The 23468-nt window shown below is 38.6% G+C and overlaps 2 protein-coding genes and 2 long non-coding RNA genes across 8 annotated transcripts; all 4 read right to left on the bottom strand.

Moving 5' to 3' along the window:
* Positions 1–522: 522 nt before the first annotated feature.
* On the bottom strand, positions 523–8139 carry LOC137730567 (bark storage protein A-like). 4 transcript variants are annotated; one of them, XM_088685583.1, is made up of 6 exons: positions 7937–8139; positions 7589–7813; positions 2126–2193; positions 1863–2018; positions 1357–1608; positions 523–973 (listed from the first exon to the last, which is right to left on the bottom strand). In XM_088685583.1, the coding sequence occupies exons 2-6, from the start codon at positions 7806–7808 to the stop codon at positions 671–673; spliced, it is 999 nt and encodes a 332-aa protein (XP_088541709.1). In that variant the 5' UTR covers positions 7809–7813; positions 7937–8139; the 3' UTR covers positions 523–670. The 4 variants fall into 4 exon arrangements, with proteins under 4 accessions (XP_088541709.1, XP_088541708.1, XP_088541710.1 ...); XM_088685582.1 differs by lacking the exons at positions 523–973; positions 1357–1608; positions 1863–2018; positions 2126–2193 and adding exons at positions 5844–6299; positions 6683–6934; positions 7166–7321; positions 7429–7496 and having other exon boundaries at positions 7920–8139; XM_088685584.1 differs by lacking the exons at positions 523–973; positions 1357–1608; positions 1863–2018; positions 2126–2193 and adding exons at positions 5844–6299; positions 6683–6934; positions 7166–7321; positions 7429–7496 and having other exon boundaries at positions 7589–7745; positions 7920–8139.
* A 617-nt stretch (positions 8140–8756) lies between these two features.
* On the bottom strand, positions 8757–21782 carry LOC137745575 (bark storage protein A). Of its 2 annotated transcripts, none has more exons than XM_088685578.1 (5): positions 21514–21782; positions 21305–21372; positions 20852–21003; positions 9612–9891; positions 8757–9272 (listed from the first exon to the last, which is right to left on the bottom strand). In XM_088685578.1, exons 1-5 carry the CDS (start codon positions 21737–21739, stop codon positions 8925–8927), a joined length of 1074 nt encoding a protein of 357 aa, XP_088541704.1. In that variant the 5' UTR covers positions 21740–21782; the 3' UTR covers positions 8757–8924. The 2 variants fall into 2 exon arrangements, with proteins under 2 accessions (XP_088541704.1, XP_068341652.2); XM_068485551.2 differs by having other exon boundaries at positions 9612–9860; positions 20848–21003; positions 21514–21781.
* On the bottom strand, positions 11296–13133 carry LOC148690981 (uncharacterized). The gene is made up of 4 exons (XR_015956460.1): positions 13049–13133; positions 12844–12934; positions 12246–12312; positions 11296–11400 (listed from the first exon to the last, which is right to left on the bottom strand). It is a non-coding gene; the product is annotated as an uncharacterized LOC148690981 (long non-coding RNA).
* Positions 18457–20290, bottom strand: LOC148690980 (uncharacterized). The gene is made up of 4 exons (XR_015956404.1): positions 20265–20290; positions 20060–20150; positions 19462–19528; positions 18457–18618 (listed from the first exon to the last, which is right to left on the bottom strand). It is a non-coding gene; the product is annotated as an uncharacterized LOC148690980 (long non-coding RNA).
* Positions 21783–23468: the final 1686 nt, after the last annotated feature.

The raw sequence follows: 23468 nt of genomic DNA, 5'->3' as shown, positions 1-23468 counted from the left end.
ACCAGTCTTCCAGACCTGCAATTTTCCAATTTTGCCCTTCAATTTCAAATCTTGAATCCCCCATAACAAAAACCCTTGTCCATTTCTGTTCAGACATGCCCGTCCCGACACACAGGCCTCAAAAATCTTAGAACCCGCGTTCTGATTGAGATGTTAATCTCCAAATGAGATGTCAAAATTCTAAAAGAAATATCATTGTGCATATTTGATGTCAAAAGTCCCTCCAATTAAATGTTATTTGCTAACTGGATTTGAAGGTTTTGTGATTTGAAATCAAATTTGACATCAATGTCAAATTTATTTTTAATTTATTTTAATAATGTGTCTCTTATTCCACTAACATTCCAACCAATAAAAATTTTGTTTCAACATTTTTTAATAATTACAACCATTCAAAGCTCTATTTAAATAATAAATTGACATTTGACAATTTAGTTGGAGAATTACAAAATTTGATATAAGATTTCAAATTGCTACATCACCTATAATTTGACATTCATTTGGAGGTGGTCTAAGTTAAGAAAAAAATACCCTATTTATTTGAATTCCAAAAGTCACATACAAGTTAAGAAAAAGAAGCAAGATTAATCAAATACTAGACATTTGTTCAATGAGTAATTAGCTGCTGATGAAGTGATAACTGTCTGGTAAATTCCACAACTGCCACAACTCAATTTTTCGAAGCGAGAGATATGAACTTGGCAGCCTCGTTGGGGTCGGAGGAGCCACTGCCGGATAAAGAAGACGAGAGAGCCCTGATGACAATGAAAGGCACCCTTTGCTGAAGACAAACTAGGGCAACAGAAGCACTTTCCATGTCCAGAGGACTAATGTTGAACTTATCAAATAAGAAGCTACGATAAGCTGCATTGGATAGGAAAATGCTTGCACTTGTTCCCCTTTCGACTCTAGACACTTTTGGTATATGAGGCAAACATGTCGTTGAGTTTAGACAACGTTCAAGTTGCAGGTCCTATGTTAACAACATGAATGCATGAATTATAAGTTAATGATCATGTTTCAAAAGTACTATTACATCTGAATATTGTTCTAGGATTTATGGTTTATATTAGAAGATAATTAGATCGCGACCTAGAGCGGCGTAGTTTATGAGAGCATCAATATCATAACATGAATCCAGAGGAAAATACTTGGCTCCTTCTCTTGAAAGTAGTCATTCATGCTTACCTGTCAATCATAGTCTAACACACATGTGTATAAATCTCTCTTTTTATTTTTGATAAGAGTCATTTATGAATATGTGTCAAACTGTGATTTGCAAGAAGACAGAATGGCTGATTTCAAGGGCAGAGCCAATCGGTGTTCAAATTTGGACTCTCGATTAGGTAACTTTACCTCCAATTTTTGGGAGATTTCATAGTAAAGGGGATCAACAGCAACCCAAAAGGAATGTTGTCTTTCCTCCGGAGTTCCATCTATGGGGAAGACTTCCTCTGGTTGAAACCAAATGTTGTTCAAGAGGTTGTCATATGTGCTTCCATATGCCACATTTGTTGTGTAATTTGCAACATTTAAGTATCCAATTTCTCTGTTGTAGTCCCCATCTTTTTCAAGGGGTAGCTCATCTTCGGGCCCGTTTCCATATCTCTACACCATGCAATTTGTAAAAAAGAAAAAATACACAACCACATAATATAGATATGTGTGTGTGAACACTATGCGCCTCGGTGCAATTAAAAAGTCATTCTTCTTAAACTGCAAATCATAAACTAGCACATCTACTAACGCGTATTGCAAAAACAAACAAAATGTTTTGCTAGTACTCCAGACTGATTTTTACGGAGCCAAATATGGAGCTAGCTAAGTTAAGTTTGTGGGGGAAGGGATTAGCTAGTACCAACCTGCCAGCTCCAAAGAGCAGAATGGGACCAATACCGAGGAATGACCACATCTGCAAGATTGAGGGATGGGTTTCCATGCCGTGCTACGCCATAGTGCACCACTCCTTCTATATCAAACTGGCTCAGTAATAGCTGAGTAGTTATTGCTGCATTAATCTACAACAATCGAACACCAAAAAAGAAATATTATAACAGAAATGAAAAAAAAAAGAAGAGGAAATCAAGGGGAAATTAAGAAAATTGAAGTAAAGCAGATATATTACCATTGACAGTCCTGTCATGACCAATATGACTGGCTTATTAGCAATTGTTCCGAATCGAAATCTCCTCCCTTAAAACCCGAAAAATGAGAAGAAATTTAAGGTAATTTAGCCAGGGAGGAAGTTTAATTTGTGTTAATTTGCAATGGGATACATTTCTTACCAGAGAAATCTCAGGTTACTTGAAGTGAAGTTTGGAGATTGCAGAAGAGGGTCCATTTCATAAAATGTTGTTTGGATATTTATAAAACCAAGTGGGTCATAATACAATAATAAAATAATTAATAAGTGAAGAAAAATAAACATGTGGACCCAACATTAAAATAAAACAAAAACAAATTTTAACGTTGCATTCAAATTTGGCAGCAAAGTGGAGAATGTCGATCCATGTAGAATTTTGGCATCTCTTTTGAAACAAGAAAACCACATTTCTTTGTCTAAACAGTCCATGTATAATTTTTAACATTTCCTTTAGAGATGCTCTTAGCTCTCCTTGTCCTCATGCCATGTATATACTCGTTCCTAGCAACGTGATACCATTTGTACTGATTTAGTAACAATACGTGACATAAAGCTGCTCGTGACACGTACCTATACTAGGTACCACTAGCTCACAATGAGTGAGTGAGAGAAGCATGAACAGCACACGCGTTTACTTCAAAACCAATAGTTCCTTCTGTTACTTGGGAGTCTTGGACGTTTGAACCAAAGATTTAGGAACTTGAGATAACCAACATTGGTTTTGTTTCTTAGGAATAGAAAAAAGAAACTTTAACAAAAAGCTCACAGTACTGTTTACTTTAACGAAAAACCACATTTTTACACTAAAAAGTCAATCATGATACCATTCACTTTGCTCTTTATTTTGTCCTTATCATTAAAACTCCAAGTTTTCAAGCCCTTTTCATTAGTTTTTTAACCGCCAACTCAAACTCATTTTATGGTTCCGAATTGCTTTTCTAAAATGTTACGAAGCGCAATTGCCGGGTTGTTTTCACTTTTCTGATGGAAAAGGATAACGATTTACAAAGACTTAACTTGGAAAAGTGCTACCATATTTGCACCGTTTAACATGACAAACTAGTACCTATTTCAAACTTGAACTTCGTAAGCAAATGATAACATAATGGCCTTGTTACTATTAGGCATGATGGTCATGTGCATGGCCGATACATCTGAATTCTCAGAAACCAATTCCCACCCACCTCTATACTCTCCCTCATCATACTTGTTGGCCCCATTTTCTTCACCACCTCCATTGTATATAACTATGAGTGGGGTTTCAAGAACCCTAGAGTTTCCAAACACATTAGGGTTTGTGAGATAGTAGGCGAAGAAGAAGAGGGAGAGAAGAGGGAGAGAAGAGGGAGGGGTTTGAGAAAGATGGACATTATTTTACAGGGTGCGCAGAAAAAGGATCTTTGCAATGTTTTCTCTTATTTCTTGGTGCTCCTTTTATGCCTTCTAAAATTCTCCAGCTTTGAATGGCTTTTTGGATGGTTGTGCCATCTCCAACTCACCTAATTAAGTACCAATTTTTTGGCACAGCTGAATTTCCCTTTTAAAAAAAAAGTGGGTATAAAAATTGGATGATGAAAGATGTGTCAAAATGGTGAGACATTTATCATCACCTTTTATTGAGGTCAAATTAAGGGAAAAAAAAATAATTTGGTCTAGACAATTCTTCGACAGTTAATATAGTTAATGTGTAACATGATGGAGTTAGGAAAAAAACTGTTTGTCGTACTAAGATTTAGTTTTGAGATTACAAAATTTAACTGTAAACACATTTGGGTTGGAATCAGCTTAGAGCTCATAGGAAGCACCAAATTAGATTTCAGTTGTCACCATGTTTCGAATTATTGGGTCAAATATCTGGATATTGCAGACAAAAGAAAAACGTGTGACAATGATTTGGACCCATAATTAATAAATTAATAACAATGATAAGGAGATGGTGTGGATTATGACAGAAACAGGCATAACATTGTTTTGTTCCGTTAAACTGATTAGCCATTTATGATAAATTAATATGTGTTTAGAATATCAAAAATAAAATTTAAATTTGACAGCCTATATGACATTTTGATATATTTTAAAGTTTTATTGTCTATCTGATATGTCAAATTAAATTATTATTTTATTATATTATAAAATAAATGATTAAATTAATAAAAACTTAATAAAAGACATTTAATAATTATGAAATCCGGACCGTTCACCTTTTTTTTTTAACAAGAGTCGATTGAACAAAAGGAAAACGGATCAACAACAACATTAATTGCAATGATGATTAAACCAATAAAAATTTAATAAAAAGCATTAATAATTAATTTTGAAGCTGCTGTCAAATTTGACAACAACTCTCTTGCTACCAATCCATGTCATTGTCACATAGGATTTGACATTTCGGTTGGAGAATATTAGTGTGATCTTTTTTTTACTGTTATAGCTTATGTTGATATTTTGACATCTCATTTGGAGATGCTCTTAGTTTTTGATTTTGATTTGTTGGAAAATGATCCGGCGATGATCATTTTCCTAGGGATTCTAGGGACGATTAGTTTTTGTTAGGTATTATTTATATTTAATTTTAAAATTTATATTTTGAAATGATTTCTGATTACACGATGTACAATAAATGATCACAATCACGAAATTCCTAAAATTGTTTTGCTGATTTGTTTAAGTTTTGGTGCTACATTTGTCAGATCATGATATCATCTGTCCGAATGTGTTTTGTATGTGCTGATTTGCCCATTCCTTGACATATTCAATCAATTCTTCACATTATATGCATCTGCCGCAGAAAATTAATCATGTATTTGATTAATAGATTAAATTTTAAGGAATTGTTATTAGCATTTCAAATTCTTTATTTTACATTCTAAATTTTCTATATTTAGAAACAAAAATATTCTTAATAAAAATGTAGAATGAGATTTTTCAAATATCAATAACACTTCCTAAATTTTAATTTGTATTATGTTTTAGGATCCGACCAGGATCCTTTTTTAATGTTTTTTAATTTCTAAACAAAAAACAAAAAACAAATCTGATTGAGGCCTATGATATTGCTAATTAAGTGTGGTCAAATCGAAAGCCAAACCTAAAACCCCAATCTCTTTCTTTCTCTCTCCTCCGCGACCCACTTTCTCTCTCCTCAATTTTGGCATAAGACCTCCATCCTTTTGCTCAGCTGAAGTACCAGTCTTCCAGACCTGCAATTTTCCAATTTTGCCCTTCAATTTCAAATCTTGAATCCCCCATAACAAAAACCCTTGTCCATTTCTGTTCAGACATGCCCGTCCCGACACACAGGCCTCAAAAATCTTAGAACCCGCGTTCTGATTGAGATGCTAATCTCCAAATGAGATGTTAAAATCCTAAAAGAAATATCATTGTGCATATTTGATGTCAAAAGTCTCTCCATTCAAATGTTATTTGCTAACTGGATTTGAAGGTTTTGTGATTTGGAGTCAAATTTGACATCAATGTCAAATTTATTTTTAATTCATTTTAATAGTGTATCTCTTATTCCACTAACATTCCAACCAATAAAAATTTTGTTTCAACATTTTTTAATAATTACAACCATTCAAAGCTCTATTTAAATAATAAATTGACATTTGACAATTAGTTGGAGAAGTACAAAATTTGATATAAGACTTCAAATTGCTACATCACCCATAATTTGACATTCATTTGGAGGTGGTCTAAGTTAAGAAAAAATACCCTATTTATTTACATTCCAAAAGTCACATACAAGTTAAGAAAAAGAAGCAAGATTAATCAAATACTAGACATTTGTTCAATGAGTAATTAGCTGCTGATGAAGTGATAACTGTCTGATAAATTCCACAACTGCCATAACTGAATTTTTCGAAGCGAGAGATATGAACTTGGCAGCCTCGTTGGGGTCGGAGGAGTCACTGCCGGATGACGAAGACGAGAGAGCCCTGATGACAATGAAAGGCACCCTTTGCTGAAGACAAACTAGGGCAACAGAAGCACTTTCCATGTCCAGAGGACTAATGTTGAACTTATCAAATAAGAAGCTACGATAAGCTGCATTCGATAGGAAAATGCTTGCACTTGTTCCCCTTTCGACTCTAGACACCTTTGGTATATGAGGCAAACATGTCGTTGAGTTTAGACAACGTTCAAGTTGCAGGTCCTATGTTAACAACATGAATGCATGAATTATAAGTTAATGATCATGTTTCAAAAGTACTATTACATCTGAATATTGTTTTAGGATTTATGGTTTATATTAGAAGATAATTAGATCGCGACCTAAAGCGGCGTAGTTTATGAGAGCATCAATACCGTAACATGAATCCAGAGGAAAATACTTGGCTCCTTCTCTTGAAAGTAGTCATTCATGCTTACCTGTCAATCATAGTCTGACACACATGTGTATAAATTTCTCTTTTTATTTTTGATAAGAGTCAGTTATGTATATGTGTCAAACTGTGATTTGTAAGAAGACAGAATGGCTGATTTCAAGGGTGGAGCCAATCAGTGTTCAAATTTGGACTCTCGATTAGGTAACTTTACCTCCAATTTTTGGGAGATTTCATAGTAGAGGGGATCAACAGCAACCCAAAAGGAATGTTGTCTTTCCTCCGGAGTTCCATCTATGGGAAAGACTTCCTCTGGTTGAAACCAAATGTTGTTCAAGAGGTTGTCATATGTGCTTCCATCTGTCACATTTGTTGTGTAATTTGCAACATTTAAGTATCCAATTTCTCTGGTGTAGTCCCCATCTTTTTCAAGGGGTAGCTCATCTTCGGGCCCGTTTCCATATCTCTACACCACGCAATTTGTAAAAAAGAAAAATACACAACCACATATATAGATATGTGTGTGTGAACACTGAGTCATTCTTCTTAAACTGCAAATCATAAACTAGCACATCTACTAATGCGTATTGCAAAAACAAACAAAATGTTTTGCTAGTACTCCAGACTGATTTTTACGGAGCCAAATATGGAGCTAGCTAAGTTAAGTTTGTGGGGGAAGGGATTAGCTAGTACCAACCTGCCAGCTCCAAAGAGCAGAATGGGACCAATACTGAGGAATGACCACATCTGCAAGATTGAGGGATGGGTTTGCATGCCCTGCTACGCCATAGTGCACCACTCCTTCTATATCAAACTGGCTCAGTAATAGCTGAGTAGTTATTGCTGCATTAATCTACAACAATCGAACACCAAAAAAGAAATATTATAACAGAAATGAAAAAAAAAAGAAGAGGAAATCAAGGGGAAATTAAGAAAATTGAAGTAAAGCAGATATATTACCATTGACAGTCCTGTCATGACCAATATGACTGGCTTATTAGCAATTGTTCCAAATCGAAATCTCCTCCCTTAAAACCCGAAAAATGAGAAGAAATTTTAGGTAATTTAGCCAGGGAAGAAATTTAATTTGTGTTAATTTGCAATGGGATACATTTCTTACCAGAGAAATCTATGAACAGGTTACTTGAAGTGAAGTTTGGAGATTGCAGAAGAGGGTCCATTTCATAAGAATTTGGAATGACAAGACCTAAATAAGGGCCACTCATGTTGGCCTCCTCAATCAACATTTGTGTCTCAGTTGACAATGCAACATTTAACTGCAGTGGACTAAGCATCAAGAGAGCATACAGAAGTATGGAAGCTACTGATAAAGTTCTCATTGTTCCTGCAGAGAGAGGGAGGGAGAGAGAGAGAGAGAGAGCAGGATAGGGGAGATTCAAGAGTTGCAGAACCAAGCGCAAAGGAAAATGGAAGAAACTTTAAGAACGTACCGAGAGCAAATACTTGCAAGTAATCTTGAAGCTAGAAAACCAGGTAGCAGAAACAAACTCCAAGCCGAGGGCAGGCAGTCTCCTCCTCACTCAGGAGAAATCTCTCACTCGGTCACAGATCTCAGAAATCGATAGGTTGGGGGGTTGAAATATAATGTTTAAATATTGTGGCGGCCAAGTGGACCAATATTGGTTAATTTTCCCCCCTGTTCTTCCTAATTTTCCCCCCTGTTTGTAATTTAGAATTTGGAATATTATTGTCTCCGGAAAGGTTCTTCCAAAAAAAAAAAAAAAAAAAAGAGAGTGAATTATTAATATTTATAGGTTACTCTAATTTAATATTTACATCCAACTCATTTAAAAAAGAAAGGGATTTATTTTCTTCTATTTCCCATGTGTCAGTGTTGTTTTTATAATTTGGGCCAACTAAACATTTTACATCTTTCAAGTTTGTAGTGATTTTTAAAATGAATTGTGAAGTTCTAACTTCGTCACATTGCACATTGGAAGTTATAAAATTGTATCAGTTTACATATTTTGTCTCTTGAACATCTAATCGTTCATTAAATTGATTTGAGTTTTTTTTTTTTTTGTCAATTTAGTGCAAATATGACTTATATGTTAGTCCATCAGGTTCTCAACCTCACTCCGTCATCAATTTAATGAATTATCATACAATTAATCAAACCAAATGCACAAATTGATAGAAATTCAAGATTTTATAGTGCAATATAAAAACTTAAAACTTTGTGGTCCATTTTTAAAAAGTACCCACATATAAGGGGTATAGAGTAATTAAACCTTATAAATTCATAGCATAGAGGCAATAAAAAGGAATTATAGTAATCAGCAACCTGCCTCCATATGAATATTGAGAATTGTTATTGGTTCTCAAAACATTTAATTTTACACTCCAAATCAAGGGATTCAGTTCACGAAAGCCCCTCAGTTTTATTCAAATTCCAAAAGCGGCATACAAATTAAAAAAGTTCTTAGAGTGAGTGATCACTTTGAAGCTGATAACTGCTTGACAAATTCCAAAACAGCAGTGACTGAGTTTTTGGAAGCGAGAGTTATGAACGTGTCGGCCTCATTCGAATCGGCGGAGCCGCCGCCGGCCAAGTCGGAGAGAGCCCTGATGGCAATGAAAGGCACCCCTTGCTGAAGACATATCAAGGCAACAGAAGCACTTTCCATGTCCACAGGGCTGACGTTGAATTTGTTGTATATGAAACCTCTGTAAGCAGCATTGTCTAGATAAATGCTTGCACTTGTTCCCCTATCAACTCTTGCCACTTTTGGTGTATGGGACAAACATGTCGTCGAGTTCAGGCAGCCTTCCAATTTCAGGTCCTAGATACAATGTGCAATTTTCCAATTTTAATAGAACGCTAAAGATAATTATATGCATCGTATTTTTAGACCGCATTGGTTAACAACATGATGGTGTCATTAAATATCTAGGAGACTAGGAATATTGACAAAAATGATTAGAAATCAAATTTCAATTGTTGAACCGATCAAAATCAAATATCAAAGAAATACCAATCTGAATAATGATGACTTACTGGTCATCGATATGTCATTATTGTGACGTGCTAATATGTCTATCGTAATTGAGATATTTTTTGGCTTTTTAGGACGTAGAAATAAATTTCCCAGCATTTAGGCCTCTTCAAGCCGTGCTATTACCTCCAATTTTTGAGAGATGTTATAGTAAAGGGGATCAACAGGAACCCAAAAGGCATGTTGTCTTTCCTCTGGAGTTCCATCTATCGGAAAGACTTCCTCCGGTTGATACCAAATATTGTTTAACAGGTTGTCATATGAGGAGCTGCTTGCATTGACTGTATAATTTGCAACTTTTAAGTAGCCAATTTCTCTGGTGTAGTCTCCGTTTGCTTCGAGGGGTAGCTCGTTTTCAGGCCCTTGTCCATATCTCTGCACCATGTCACACGCACAGACAAACACACTAATAACCGCAAATTCATATTTACTAACAAAAAGAGGGAAATAAAGAAGTGATAACTCATAAGCTGAAAAGAAAATTTGACATGACTCAGGAAGTTAAGTGAGACAATAGTTGAATGTCAAGGATTAGTCAAGCGGCAAAATTTGATTTTCGGGAGATTAAATGAACGATATAAGTTGCTCTAGACAGTGTTTGCTCTAAATCTGCGAAACCTTGAGTTCGAGCTCATTTACTAATTAGGTTAGTTTCATGTGCTAGATGATATATATTTGAGAAAGTAACCCCTTCCAAGTAATACTTCCATCCAAAATTGCTTAACTTCAAAGTTTGTAATGAAATTCGTGAGTAGTTATATATGATCGCATCGAATTCTCTCAATGTACTTGCTTACATGTTTTGAAAACCTAGTTAATTAATAGGAGAAATTAGGTTCTCATCCTTCCTTTTACTACTCTATTGATTAAAATCTTATTCATTTTCAATTTTTGATCAAGGTCCTTGGGTATTAATAACATCATTAATTATTTCAATAATAAAATATATTTTTATTTCTAAATATATTCATTGTTAAAAATGTTACAATTAGTATATTTATATTTATGACTAAATTTTTTATCATATATTTTTAGTTTTAGTTTGTACCCATTTTTAGTTTGTAATTCTTTTTTAATTTGTACCAATTTTCTTTTCAGTTTTAATTTATACTCATATATTAATTTCTTTTTGTGCCCATATTTTTTAAAGTTTATTTGTATTTGTACCCATATATATTTTTTATTTGTACTTTTTATTTTGCTAAATGTACCCATGCTAATTATATGTACCCATTCATGTAAAACTTTTTAATCATAAAATGTACTCATTCTTAAATATACCAAATTGTTATATGTAAAATATACAATTTTTTTATATAAAATCTATTCAATTTTTTTCTAATCCATTTTTAAACTTATATGGGTACAGTCTTTTTTCTTTGATTTTAAAATGTATCCATATCAAGTTTAATTGAAGAAATTTACTAATGTATTACGCCTAATATCTTTCTTTTTTTTTTTGTGATTTTGAAGAATGTACCCATGTTTTGATAAAATTATTTTTTTGGTTAATTTTGATGAATGTACTCATGTTTATATATACACATACACAATATTATATTTATATTTTAATATTTTTAATCCCACAAATTATGGTTTTTTATTTAAAATATCATTTATATTGACACACCCCGACCGAGATCAGGGCGTGCTGGCCGTCACGCGAAGGTGACGTAGCCATGTGCGCGTGCGGAAGCTAATAAGATAGTAATATAAAAGTACTAATAGTTAAAAACCTAATAGCATACAAAGTACTAGTGTATGTGAGACACAATTCAGAGCAAGTCTACAACAGTTCAAAAGGAAAAGATACGACATATTTACACCCGAAGGTGACCCTACAATGGTGAATGTCTGTCAGAAATGCCGGGACGCCCTCTGGGATAAACCACCGAACTTGCTAGACCACTAGAACCTGGAGGGGCGCAAAAACAAAAGCGTGAGTGGGCAAAAACAAAGTTCTTTGAAAACTCTTTAGCAAAATACATTTTAACCCCTCGCCGTAAAACCTGTATACTTCCCAGAAAATGAACATATATACGTATGTATAGATATGTCAATCATGCTCCACCATATGCCATTCATGCTCACAATATGTCATTCATGCTTGAGAATATGCCACAACCGAATATCATAATCAAATATAAATGCTCAAGCGTAAATCACATCAACAACATATAATCTAGCAGCCGGGAGTCACCTAACGTGACCTGTACGGCTGCATCTAGAGCTCCACTCTCAACTCAATAACTGAATCTGCACACGAGTCGGAACCACCTAACGTGGTCTGTACGACAGGCTGGGTGTAATATATATATGTATGCTCTAGTGCTACGATCACGTGAAGCTGTGCGATAAATCGCGGGTCACCTACAAGTCGGAACCACCTATTGTGGTCTGTACGACAGGCTTGCACCTATCTTGGATCCAAGGCGAGCATGCGGTGCTGGTGAACATACACGTGAAGGCTGTGCCCTGGCCCTGGGCGGGAGCACTAACACCGGGGGTGCAGATTATGAGCTCTCTAAACATTTCAAACTACCATTGCATAACAATATGAATACCGCTTACCTGGCACTTACCTGTGCGTCCGCAGCACCAAATACACATATATATATATATGTATGCCACTACTAATACATGCAATGATGCGTAAACAACATTCATACGATGCATGGCATAAAACAAATAACCTTTTCTATTCTATTTCTGGGAATTTAGATGTATATAGGTATATACGGAAAACAAAAGCCCACTCACTGGTAATTAGAAGGGTCGTAGCCCCCCTGCCTCGAGTGTGTACGCTCGTCCTCGGAATACGAATCACCTAAACGCGACAAAGTTACGAAAACGTTAATTTAAAAGCACCTAAGCAACTTCTCGTAATAACTTCTCATACATTGCTCAAATTGGACAAATGAATATACCAACGTGACCTACACAACCTCAGGATCACACACATATTTTTAGAAAAATTTTTGGACCACGCACGCGCCCCCACGCGCCGGCCAAGGCACGGCCCTACGCGCCCCCACGCGCGGCCACGTGCACTGCACACTGACGGTGTCAACAGACGCCGTCAGGAATATTCCGTCAGTTTGACGAAATATTCCGTTAAACTTAACTGATTCCGTCCACTGCCGTTAGGAATATTCCGTTAAACTTAATGGAATATTCCCCTGTCTTCTCCGGCGAGACTCCGGCGCCGGCGACGGCGCCGGAAAACTGGGTAATTTTCAAACCTTGTTTTCTCCTTCGTTTTTCAACCAAATTTCACGTTCTTTATACCAAAATGAAGCCTAGGACTAGTAGAACAACGTTAGACTAGTTTTAAGGCCTAAAAATTAAAGAATCTCACCTGTCTTCAAGGTCAAAACTCGGCCAACTTTGCACAGGACGATCGTGACGTCCAAATTCACCCAACGAACTACTCCGAGGCTCCTTGGGACCTCACAAACACATCTACAAGCTTAGAATCTCCTAAAACAAGCTAGATTAGGTTTGCATGAACAGTGCAATAATCGGACCTCGTTGAAACGACGTGAAAACATCTATATTCTTACCTGAAAATGGCACCTTTGAACTCCTCTCAGCTCCACGAACACGATGGTGGTCTTGGTTTCTTAATTGGTGCAGGTTTGAGTAGGTTTTGTGTGTATGGTCCGTGTGTTGAGAAGAGAAGAAGAAGAAGAGAGGAAATAGACTCGGGGAGAGAGAGAGAGAAAGAAAAAGAAAGAGACAGAGTGAGGGAATGAGGGAGGGAATCCCGGAAAGTTAAAGTGTGTGTGTGTGTGGGTGTAATCCAATACATTCCACACCACACCAACAACTAATAACGTGACAAAAACGATCTAGGGGTAAAATCGTAAATTCAATGTACGTTTCTATAAATCCCGGGACGGGATGTTACAACCTACCCACCTTAATAGAATTTCGTCCCGAAATTCAAAACAACCTCATTTAACCCCTAGTGATCGAAAAACAATCTAGGATACAATTCCCTCATCCTATTTTCTGTCTCCCATGTCGCTTCTTCAACCGAGTGATTCCTCCACAGAACTTTCACCAAATTTACCGTTTTGTTCCTCAGAACCTTCTCTTTCCAATCTAAGATCGTTAACGGTTCCTCGTCATACGTCAAATCTGGATTTATCTCTAACGGTTGAGGAGGTATCACATGCAACGGATCGGCAACATAGTGTCGGAGCATAGACACGTGAAAAACGTTATGCACTTTAGCCAACTCCGGAGGCAACTCCAACCTGTAAGCTACCTCACCAACTCTTTCTGTGACTAGGTACAGTCCGATATACCTGGGACTCAACTTCCCTTTCTTTCCAAACCGCACAACACCTCTCCACGGTGAAAGCTTCAAAAATACCCAATCTCCGACCTCATACGTTCTGTCCGTAGCATGTCGATCTGCTAAACTTTTCTGCCTGTCCTGAGCTGCTTTCAGGTTAGACCTAATTACCTGAACATTTTGAGTCGTCTCATCGACAATCTCCGGACCTACTAAGACTCTTTCGCCAACCTCTGACCAACATAACGGAGTGCGACAAGATCTACCATACAAAGCTTCAAATGGCGCCATGCCAATGCTCGAATGGAAACTGTTATTGTAAGCAAATTCCATCAAATCTAACCGCTGGTGCCAAGCATCACTGAACTGTAACACTGATGCTCGTAGCATATCTTCCAAGGTCTGAATAGTTTCTCAGACTGTCCGTCCGTTTGTGGATGATATGCCGTACTGTAAAGTAGTCTCGTACCCAAAGCTTCTTGAAAAGCTACCCAAAACTTCGATGTGAATCGTGGATCACGATCTGAGACGATACTTACAGGGACACCATGGTACTTCACAACCTTTGAAATAAACAATTCTGCTAACCGGCTCAAAGAGTACTTCTCTCTCACTGGAATGAAATGTGCCGATTTAGTGAGCCGATCAACGATCACCCAAATGCCATCAAAGCCATTATGTGTACGCGGCAACTTGTACACAAAATCCATAGTGATATTTTCCCATTTCCACTCTGGAACGGGAAGCGGCTGCAACAACCCAAACGGTTTCTTTCTTTCTGCCTTAACCTGCTGACAAACAGCACAACTGCTCACATACTCAGCTATCTCCCTTTTCATACCCGGCCAATAGTAGAATGGTCGAATGGTATGATACATTTTAGTTGCCCCTGGGTGCATGACATAAGCCGAGATATGTGCTTCATCTAGAATTTCCTTCTTCAAATCCACATTACTAGGCACGAACATCCTACCCTCTAACATCAACATGCCATCAGAATCACGAACTCTGAGATCTCGCCTCCTTCCTTGATCTCGAGCTCGAATTAGTTCTTGAATCTGTTCATCAGCTACTTGAGCTTCAAGCACCCGGTCAACCAAGATTGGCCTAACTTGAAAATTAGCAAGTAATGCCACTTCTCGATCTTCTGCTTCTAACCTTACTCCCGTAGTACGTAGGTCCACCAAAAGAGGAATACGACTAGTGTACAACGCATTAATACGGCCCTGTGACTTCCTGCTAAGTGCATCGGCCACTACGTTCGCACGACCAGGGTGATAATCAATCGTGCAATCGTAATCGCTGAGCAACTCCAACCACCTCCGTTGACGAAGATTAAGTTCCTTCTGGGTGAAGAGATACTGAAGACTTTTGTGATCTGTGAAGATCCTACACTTTTCTCCGTAAAGATAATGTCTCCACAACTTCAACGCAAAGATAATAGCAGCCAACTCCAAATCATGTGTAGGGTAATTCATCTCATGGGTTTTCAACTGCCGCGAAGCATAAGCAATCACCCTACCATGCTGCATCAATACACATCCTAGACCATTCAAGGAAGCATCGCTATAAACCTCGAAATCACCACTATCGTCCGGGAGTGCCAAAACAGGTGCATGAGTGAGACAATGCTTCAACTGCTGGAAACTCTGCTCACACTTATCATTCCACTCAAACTTAACGTCTTTCCTTGTTAACCTCGTCAGTGGCAAGGCAATCACCGAAAAATCCTTAACGAATCTCCGATAATATCCCGCCAAACCAATGAAACTTCTCACCTCAGTGACGGTTCGTGGTTGCTCCCAACTCTCCACAGCTGCAACCTTCTGAGGATCAACTAGAATGCCTTGAGCAGAAATGATGTGCCCCAAAAATGCGACTTGATCTAACCAGAACTGGCACTTACTAAACTTAGCATACAATTGGTGTTCTCTCAACCTTTTCAACACCAAAGTAAGATGTCGAACATGCTCTGCTTTGGACTTAGAATACACCAGAATATCGTCAATGAAGACAATGACAAATCTATCCAGGTAAGGTTGGAATACCCGGTTCATTAAATCCATAAAAGCTGCTGGTGCATTCGTCAACCCAAATGGCATAACCAGAAACTCGTAATGACCGTAACGAGTCCTGAACGCCGTCTTAGGAACATCATCCCTACTAATCTTCAGCTGATAGTACCCAGACCTTAAGTCTATCTTAGAAAATACACAAGCACCTCTCAGCTGATCAAACAAATCGTCGATACGAGACAATGGATAACGGTTTTTAATCGTCACCCGATTCAATTGCCTGTAGTCGATACATAGCCTCAAAGTTCCGTCTTTCTTCCTCACAAACAACACTGGAGCGCCCCAAGGTGAAGTACTAGGCTGAATAAATCCCTTATCCACTAATTCCTGTAACTGCACTTTCAATTCCCTTAACTCAGCAGGAGCCATACGATAAGGAGTTAAAGAAATAGGATTTGTACCTGGAAGCAACTCAACATTGAACTCCACATCTCGATCTGGGGGTAAACCAGGTAAATCTTCAGGAAAAACATCAGGGAAGTGTCTAACCACTCTCACATCCTCAATTCTGCTAGGAACGGCCTCCTCTAGCACCACATGAGCTAGATATCCCTGACAACCTTTAGTCAACAGTTTCTTCGCTTGCAAAGCCGAAATAACGCCGTGTCTTACTCCACTCTGCTCACCCACAAAAGTAACCTCAGGTAATCCAGGACGGTGAAACGTAACTACTTTCCCGTAACAATCAATGTTGGCACGATAGAAGTGCAACCAATCGTTGCCCAAAATCACATCAAAATCGACAATATCTAACGGGATAAGATCAGCGGGCATAACAACACCCTCTACTATCACTGGACATCCTGGGTACATACAATCTACAACACATCTCTCTCCTCTAGGCATAGCGAACTCTAAATCGTACCCTAGAGGTGTGGGGCGAGGTTGCGTTACTTGAGCAAATGTATGAGAAATAACGGAATGTGTAGCTCCACAATCAATTAAGACTCTAGCAAAATAACCAAGAATGTTTAACGTACCCATAATCAAGTCCGGGTTGTTCTGAGCATCCTGCAGGGAAATATTGTGAATACGCCCCTGGCCCTGCTGTCGTCCGCCACGACCTCTGCTCGCTTGAACACCGCGACCTTGAGCTCCACGCCCCTGACTGGGCTGACTCAACTGTCTCGAAGACCCTGCACTACTAGTGGCAATCTCACCCTGCTGATACTGTCCTCCTTGGTACCATTGAGAACCACCAGTTGGAGCTGGAGGATACGGCATGTAGTTGCTGGGATACGGGGGATAACCACCTTGTGAATACGGGTCCTGGGGGTATTGATACGGTCACGGAGCATAGGGAACAACATCACCCTGATAGTGATAGGCACCACCTCTACCTGCTTGACCATAATTACTCGAACCCTGGATTTGCCGAATCGGTGCAGGTGGCGGCATGAAGGTCTGCTGCGGCTTCTGCTGCTGACTCTGGGGACAATTCACCGCTCTATGTCCCACCTGTCCACACGTGAAACAACCACCGCTAATCTGCCTGCACTCGCCGAAGTGTCGGTTATTACACCTACGGCAAAATGGGACTCGGTTTCGACCACCATCACCTGATCTCTGGCCTCGAGCACCTCCATAAAACCTACCTCCACGTCCTTGTCCAGAGGCACTGAAACCACCACTAGACGAACTCGAACTGGCACCACCCTTTTTAAAGTTCTGAGTCTGGCGAGGCCCAAGCGACACTTGACTTTTCCCTTTGTCATCTTTCTTTTCATCACTGTCACTCGACATATTCTCTGAGTCCTCTACCCTCAACAATATCTCATAGAACTCCTGGTAGGACTCACAGTGAGTCGTAGTCGCCATAGAACGCCATCTCTTCTTAGTGCCCAAACGGAAACGACGAAGCATCTCCGCCGGATTACCAGCGACATCAGGATAGTAACGAGACAAATCAGTGAACTTACGATAATACTCGTTAGCCGTCATCTTTCGCTGTTTCAACTCAGTGAATTCCTGTTTCTTACGATCGATGTACTCAGGGGGTACAAATCTCCTTTGAAATACATCCTTGAAAACATTCCAATCGGTCCTCTGATCTGGAGTCAACCTACGAAGTTCTTGCTCCCACCAAGCTGCAGACTCCATCTCCAGAAACCAAGAGGTTGTCTCAACCCACCGTTCCATAGGAAGGTTCCCCTGGTTATGTAACACACGGAAAGTCTTCTCTAGGTGTTCCAACCAACGTTCTGCGCCTTCGTGACCCTCGTTACCTTTAAACTTATCCAACTTCAGGTTATACATAGTCTCCAGAAGAGTCCTCTGGGGAGGGCGCATCACTGTTTGAAGGGCTGTAGCAATCACTTCCCCCAACTGAGTAAGATCAGGGAAACTAGACTCATCTGAGCGACGTGGTTCCCGACGAGGCGGCATGATTCTGACAGAAGACACCAACTATTAGAATACTCACAAAGACACAGGACTGCCAAACCTAGGCTCTGATACCAAACTGACACACCCCGACCGAGATCAGGGCGTGCTGGCCGTCACGCGAAGGTGACGTAGCCATGTGCGCGTGCGGAAGCTAATAAGATAGTAATATAAAAGTACTAATAGTTAAAAACCTAATAGCATACAAAGTACTAGTGTATGTGAGACACAATTCAGAGCAAGTCTACAACAGTCCAAAAGGAAAAGATACGACATATTTACACCCGAAGGTGACCCTACAATGGTGAATGTCTGTCAGAAATGCCGGGACGCCCTCTGGGATAAACCACCGAACTTGCTAGACCACTAGAACCTGGAGGGGCGCAAAAACAAAAGCGTGAGTGGGCAAAAACAAAGTTCTTTGAAAACTCTTTAGCAAAATACATTCTAACCCCTCGCCGTAAAACCTGTATACTTCCCAGAAAATGAACATATATACGTATGTATAGATATGTCAATCATGCTCCACCATATGCCATTCATGCTCACAATATGTCATTCATGCTTGAGAATATGCCACAACCGAATATCATAATCAAATATAAATGCTCAAGCGTAAATCACATCAACAACATATAATCTAGCAGCCGGGAGTCACCTAACGTGACCTGTACGGCTGCATCTAGAGCTCCACTCTCAACTCAATAACTGAATCTGCACACGAGTCGGAACCACCTAACGTGGTCTGTACGACAGGCTGGGTGTAATATATATATGTATGCTCTAGTGCTACGATCACGTGAAGCTGTGCGATAAATCGCGGGTCACCTACAAGTCGGAACCACCTATTGTGGTCTGTACGACAGGCTTGCACCTATCTTGGATCCAAGGCGAGCATGCGGTGCTGGTGAACATACACGTGAAGGCTGTGCCCTGGCCCTGGGCGGGAGCACTAACACCGGGGGTGCAGATTATGAGCTCTCTAAACATTTCAAACTACCATTGCATAACAATATGAATACCGCTTACCTGGCACTTACCTGTGCGTCCACAGCACCAAATACACATATATATATATGTATGCCACTACTAATACATGCAATGATGCGTAAACAACATTCATACGATGCATGGCATAAAACAAATAACCTTTTCTATTCTATTTCTGGGAATTTAGATGTATATAGGTATATACGGAAAACAAAAGCCCACTCACTGGTAATTAGAAGGGTCGTAGCCCCCCTGCCTCGAGTGTGTACGCTCGTCCTCGGAATACGAATCACCTAAACGCGACAAAGTTACGAAAACGTTAATTTAAAAGCACCTAAGCAACTTCTCGTAATAACTTCTCATACATTGCTCAAATTGGACAAATGAATATACCAACGTGACCTACACAACCTCAGGATCACACACATATTTTTAGAAAAATTTTTGGACCACGCACGCGCCCCCACGCGCCGGCCAAGGCACGGCCCTACGCGCCCCCACGCGCGGCCACGTGCACTGCACACTGACGGTGTCAACAGACGCCGTCAGGAATATTCCGTCAGTTTGACGAAATATTCCGTTAAACTTAACTGATTCCGTCCACTGCCGTTAGGAATATTCCGTTAAACTTAATGGAATATTCCCCTGTCTTCTCCGGCGAGACTCCGGCGCCGGCGACGGCGCCGGAAAACTGGGTAATTTTCAAACCTTGTTTTCTCCTTCGTTTTTCAACCAAATTTCACGTTCTTTATACCAAAATGAAGCCTAGGACTAGTAGAACAACGTTAGACTAGTTTTAAGGCCTAAAAATTAAAGAATCTCACCTGTCTTCAAGGTCAAAACTCGGCCAACTTTGCACAGGACGATCGTGACGTCCAAATTCACCCAACGAACTACTCCGAGGCTCCTTGGGACCTCACAAACACATCTACAAGCTTAGAATCTCCTAAAACAAGCTAGATTAGGTTTGCATGAACAGTGCAATAATCGGACCTCGTTGAAACGACGTGAAAACATCTATATTCTTACCTGAAAATGGCACCTTTGAACTCATCTCAGCTCCACGAACACGATGGTGGTCTTGGTTTCTTAATTGGTGCAGGTTTGAGTAGGTTTTGTGTGTATGGTCCGTGTGTTGAGAAGAGAAGAAGAAGAAGAGAGGAAATAGACTCGGGGAGAGAGAGAGAGAAAGAAAAAGAAAGAGACAGAGTGAGGGAATGAGGGAGGGAATCCCGGAAAGTTAAAGTGTGTGTGTGTGTGGGTGTAATCCAATACATTCCACACCACACCAACAACTAATAACGTGACAAAAACGATCTAGGGGTAAAATCGTAAATTCAATGTACGTTTCTATAAATCCCGGGACGGGATGTTACATATATAAACAACTAAAATTTCTAATTTTTAATTTAAAAATTATAGTAACGTACATAGAAATAAATTATCACATTAATTTCAAGACCTTGATCAAAAATTAAAAACCAACAAGATTTCAATTAAAAAATATTCATAATTAATGATCATATCAAAAGTCTCCCTAATTAATGATAAGGTTGTGTCTTCCAGTTAGTCGGTAAAGCGACTTGTAGCCGTAATTAGGAAGAGGAGGCACCTGCCAGTTCCAAAGAGTAGTGTGGGCCCAATACTGAGGAATGACCACGTCGGCAATGTTTATGGATGGGTTTGCATTACCAGCTATGCCATAATGCACCACTCCTTCTATGTTGAAGAGGCTTAACAAAAGCTGAGTAGTAATTCCCGCATTAATCTGCAAAAAGATAAAAATGATTAACACATGCAATCAGAAAAGAGGATACAACAAGAAACTTTGAATACGGCGATCATAACGCCACTTAGTATTACTAATTTACGTATTATATATAAATAAACAATATAATATATATAATAGAGTATAATTAATATCAATAAACATGTCACAACCTGAGTGAATCAATAACACCGTGTTGCAGTGTGATTCGCACCCATGCTGAAATATTACTCGGAGAAAAACTAAGGTGAATTAGAAAGTCAGAAGGTATATGATAATATACATGTATGTGTGTATGTACCAGTGAGAGTCCCGTCATAACCAATATGACTTTCTTGTTAGCAATGGTTCCGAACCGAAATCTTCTTCCTTTGAAAACCACAGAAAGAAAGTATATAAGAAAGTATATATTTCATGCTAATTATTTGCTTCATTTTGTTTTTAAAAAGGTCTAAGTTCGAATCCCCGTCTTCTTTTCCAGATGAAGTAGAACACGATTTGTATGCGTACCGGAAACATCTATAGTAAAGTTAGTTGAGGTGAAGTTTGGAGATTGAAGAAGCGGGTTCATTTCGAAAGTGTTTGGAATGACCAAGCCTAGATAAGGGCCACTCTGGTTCGCCTCGTCGATCGACTTGTGTGTCTCTGCCGACAATGCAGCATCTGCCTGCAGTTGTCTGTTAAGCATGAAGAAGCTGATCATCATCAGAGAAGCTACTACTGATGAAGCTCCCATCTTTGTGTGTGAGAGAAAGAGAGAGGTGGCCTAAGGAATAAAGAATTAGAGAATTTATAGGAATTTTTCAGTGTCTCCGGAATATGGATGATACACCACGTGTTGCTACACAAGTGGTGAGATACTTGTTTAAAAAATTAACAACTTACAAAATAAAACTTCTCTTCACTTAAATAATGATACGTGGTATATCACTCGTGTTCTGAGTACTTATCAATCGATTCAAAATTTCTCCAATTATAAGTCCAAATTTGCACGGGCGTGTGTTACTTATCAATCGATTCAATCCCATGCCATGTGTTGACGTACACCTATCAACCCCATATGTCTGTGTATACTATTATTTCATGAACACGTGTCATCATCTGGGTGGATTAATTAACGTAATAATTCTTTAAAAATTAATGAGATTAGGACGTAGACCTAACCTCGATCTAAAGAACAAAAATCCGTACGCATTTAGTAATTAATGAGATTAGGATGTAGACCTAACCTTGATCTAACGAACAAAAATCCGTACGCATTCAGTAATTAATGAGATTAGGACTTAGACCTAATCGATCAATGTAAGATGAGAAGAAATATGTGTATGTATGTGTAAGTTGTAATAGTACTCTTCTCGAGAGTAACACGAAACTGGCGTCTTAAAATAACTAAACGTTATAATTTTGATTAAAATGAATAAATAAAACGAGCTCCACGAATGTATTGTCATGTTTTGAGGCCATCCATGCACATAGGAAAACTTATCTCTAAATTTCTAAGCGGGTGGCCTCTATCTAACATATGCTTGGTAATCAAATCCCCTTGTACTATATACAAGATGAGGCTCAGCCAATTCTCAATAGAGATGTCAAATTTTATTTTTACAGTTGACGTGGCAAAATAATATTTTGTAAAGTCTCATATTCTAACCAAGATGTCAAATTAAAATGTTGTTTGGATATTTATAAAACCAAGTGGGTCATAATATAATAATAAAATAATTAATAAGTGAAGAAAAATAAACATGTGGACCCAACATTAAAATAAAACAAAAACAAATTTTAACGTTGCGTTCAAATTTGGCAGCAAAGTGGAGAATGTCGATCTAGGTAGAATTTTGGCATCTCTTTTGAAACAAGAAAACCACATTTCTTTGTCTAAACAGTCCATGTAGAATTTTTAACATTTTCTTTAGAGATGCTCTTAGCTCTCCTTGTCCTCATGCCATGTATATACTCGTTCCTAGCACCGTGATACCATTTGTACTGATTTAGTAACAATACGTGACATAAAGCTGCTCGTGACACGTACCTATACTAGGTACCACTAGCTCACAATGAGTGAGTGAGAGAAGCATGAACAGCACACGAGTTTACTTCAAAGCCAATAGTTCCTTCTGTTACTTGTGAGTCTTGGACGTTTGAACCAAAGATTTAGGAACTTGAGATAACCAACATTGGTTTTGTTTCTTAGGAATAGAAAAAAGGAAATTTAACAAAAAACTCGCAGTACTGTTTACTTTAACGAAAAACCACATTTTTACACTAAAAAATCAATCATGATATCATTCACTTTGCTCTTTATTTTGTCCTTATCGTTAAAATTCCAAGTTTTCAAGCCCTTTTCATTAGTTTTTTAACCACCAACTCAAACTCATTTTATGGTTCCGAATTGGTTTTCTAAAATGTTACGAAGCGCAATTGCCGGGTTGTTTTCACTTTTCTGATGGAAAAGGATGACGATT

The sequence above is a fragment of the Pyrus communis genome, chromosome 15 (assembly GCF_041283825.1).
Source record: "Pyrus communis isolate YQ-2024b chromosome 15, ASM4128382v1, whole genome shotgun sequence".
Taxonomy (NCBI): Eukaryota; Viridiplantae; Streptophyta; class Magnoliopsida; order Rosales; family Rosaceae; genus Pyrus; species Pyrus communis.
This window is presented reverse-complemented; position numbering and strand designations above follow the sequence as displayed.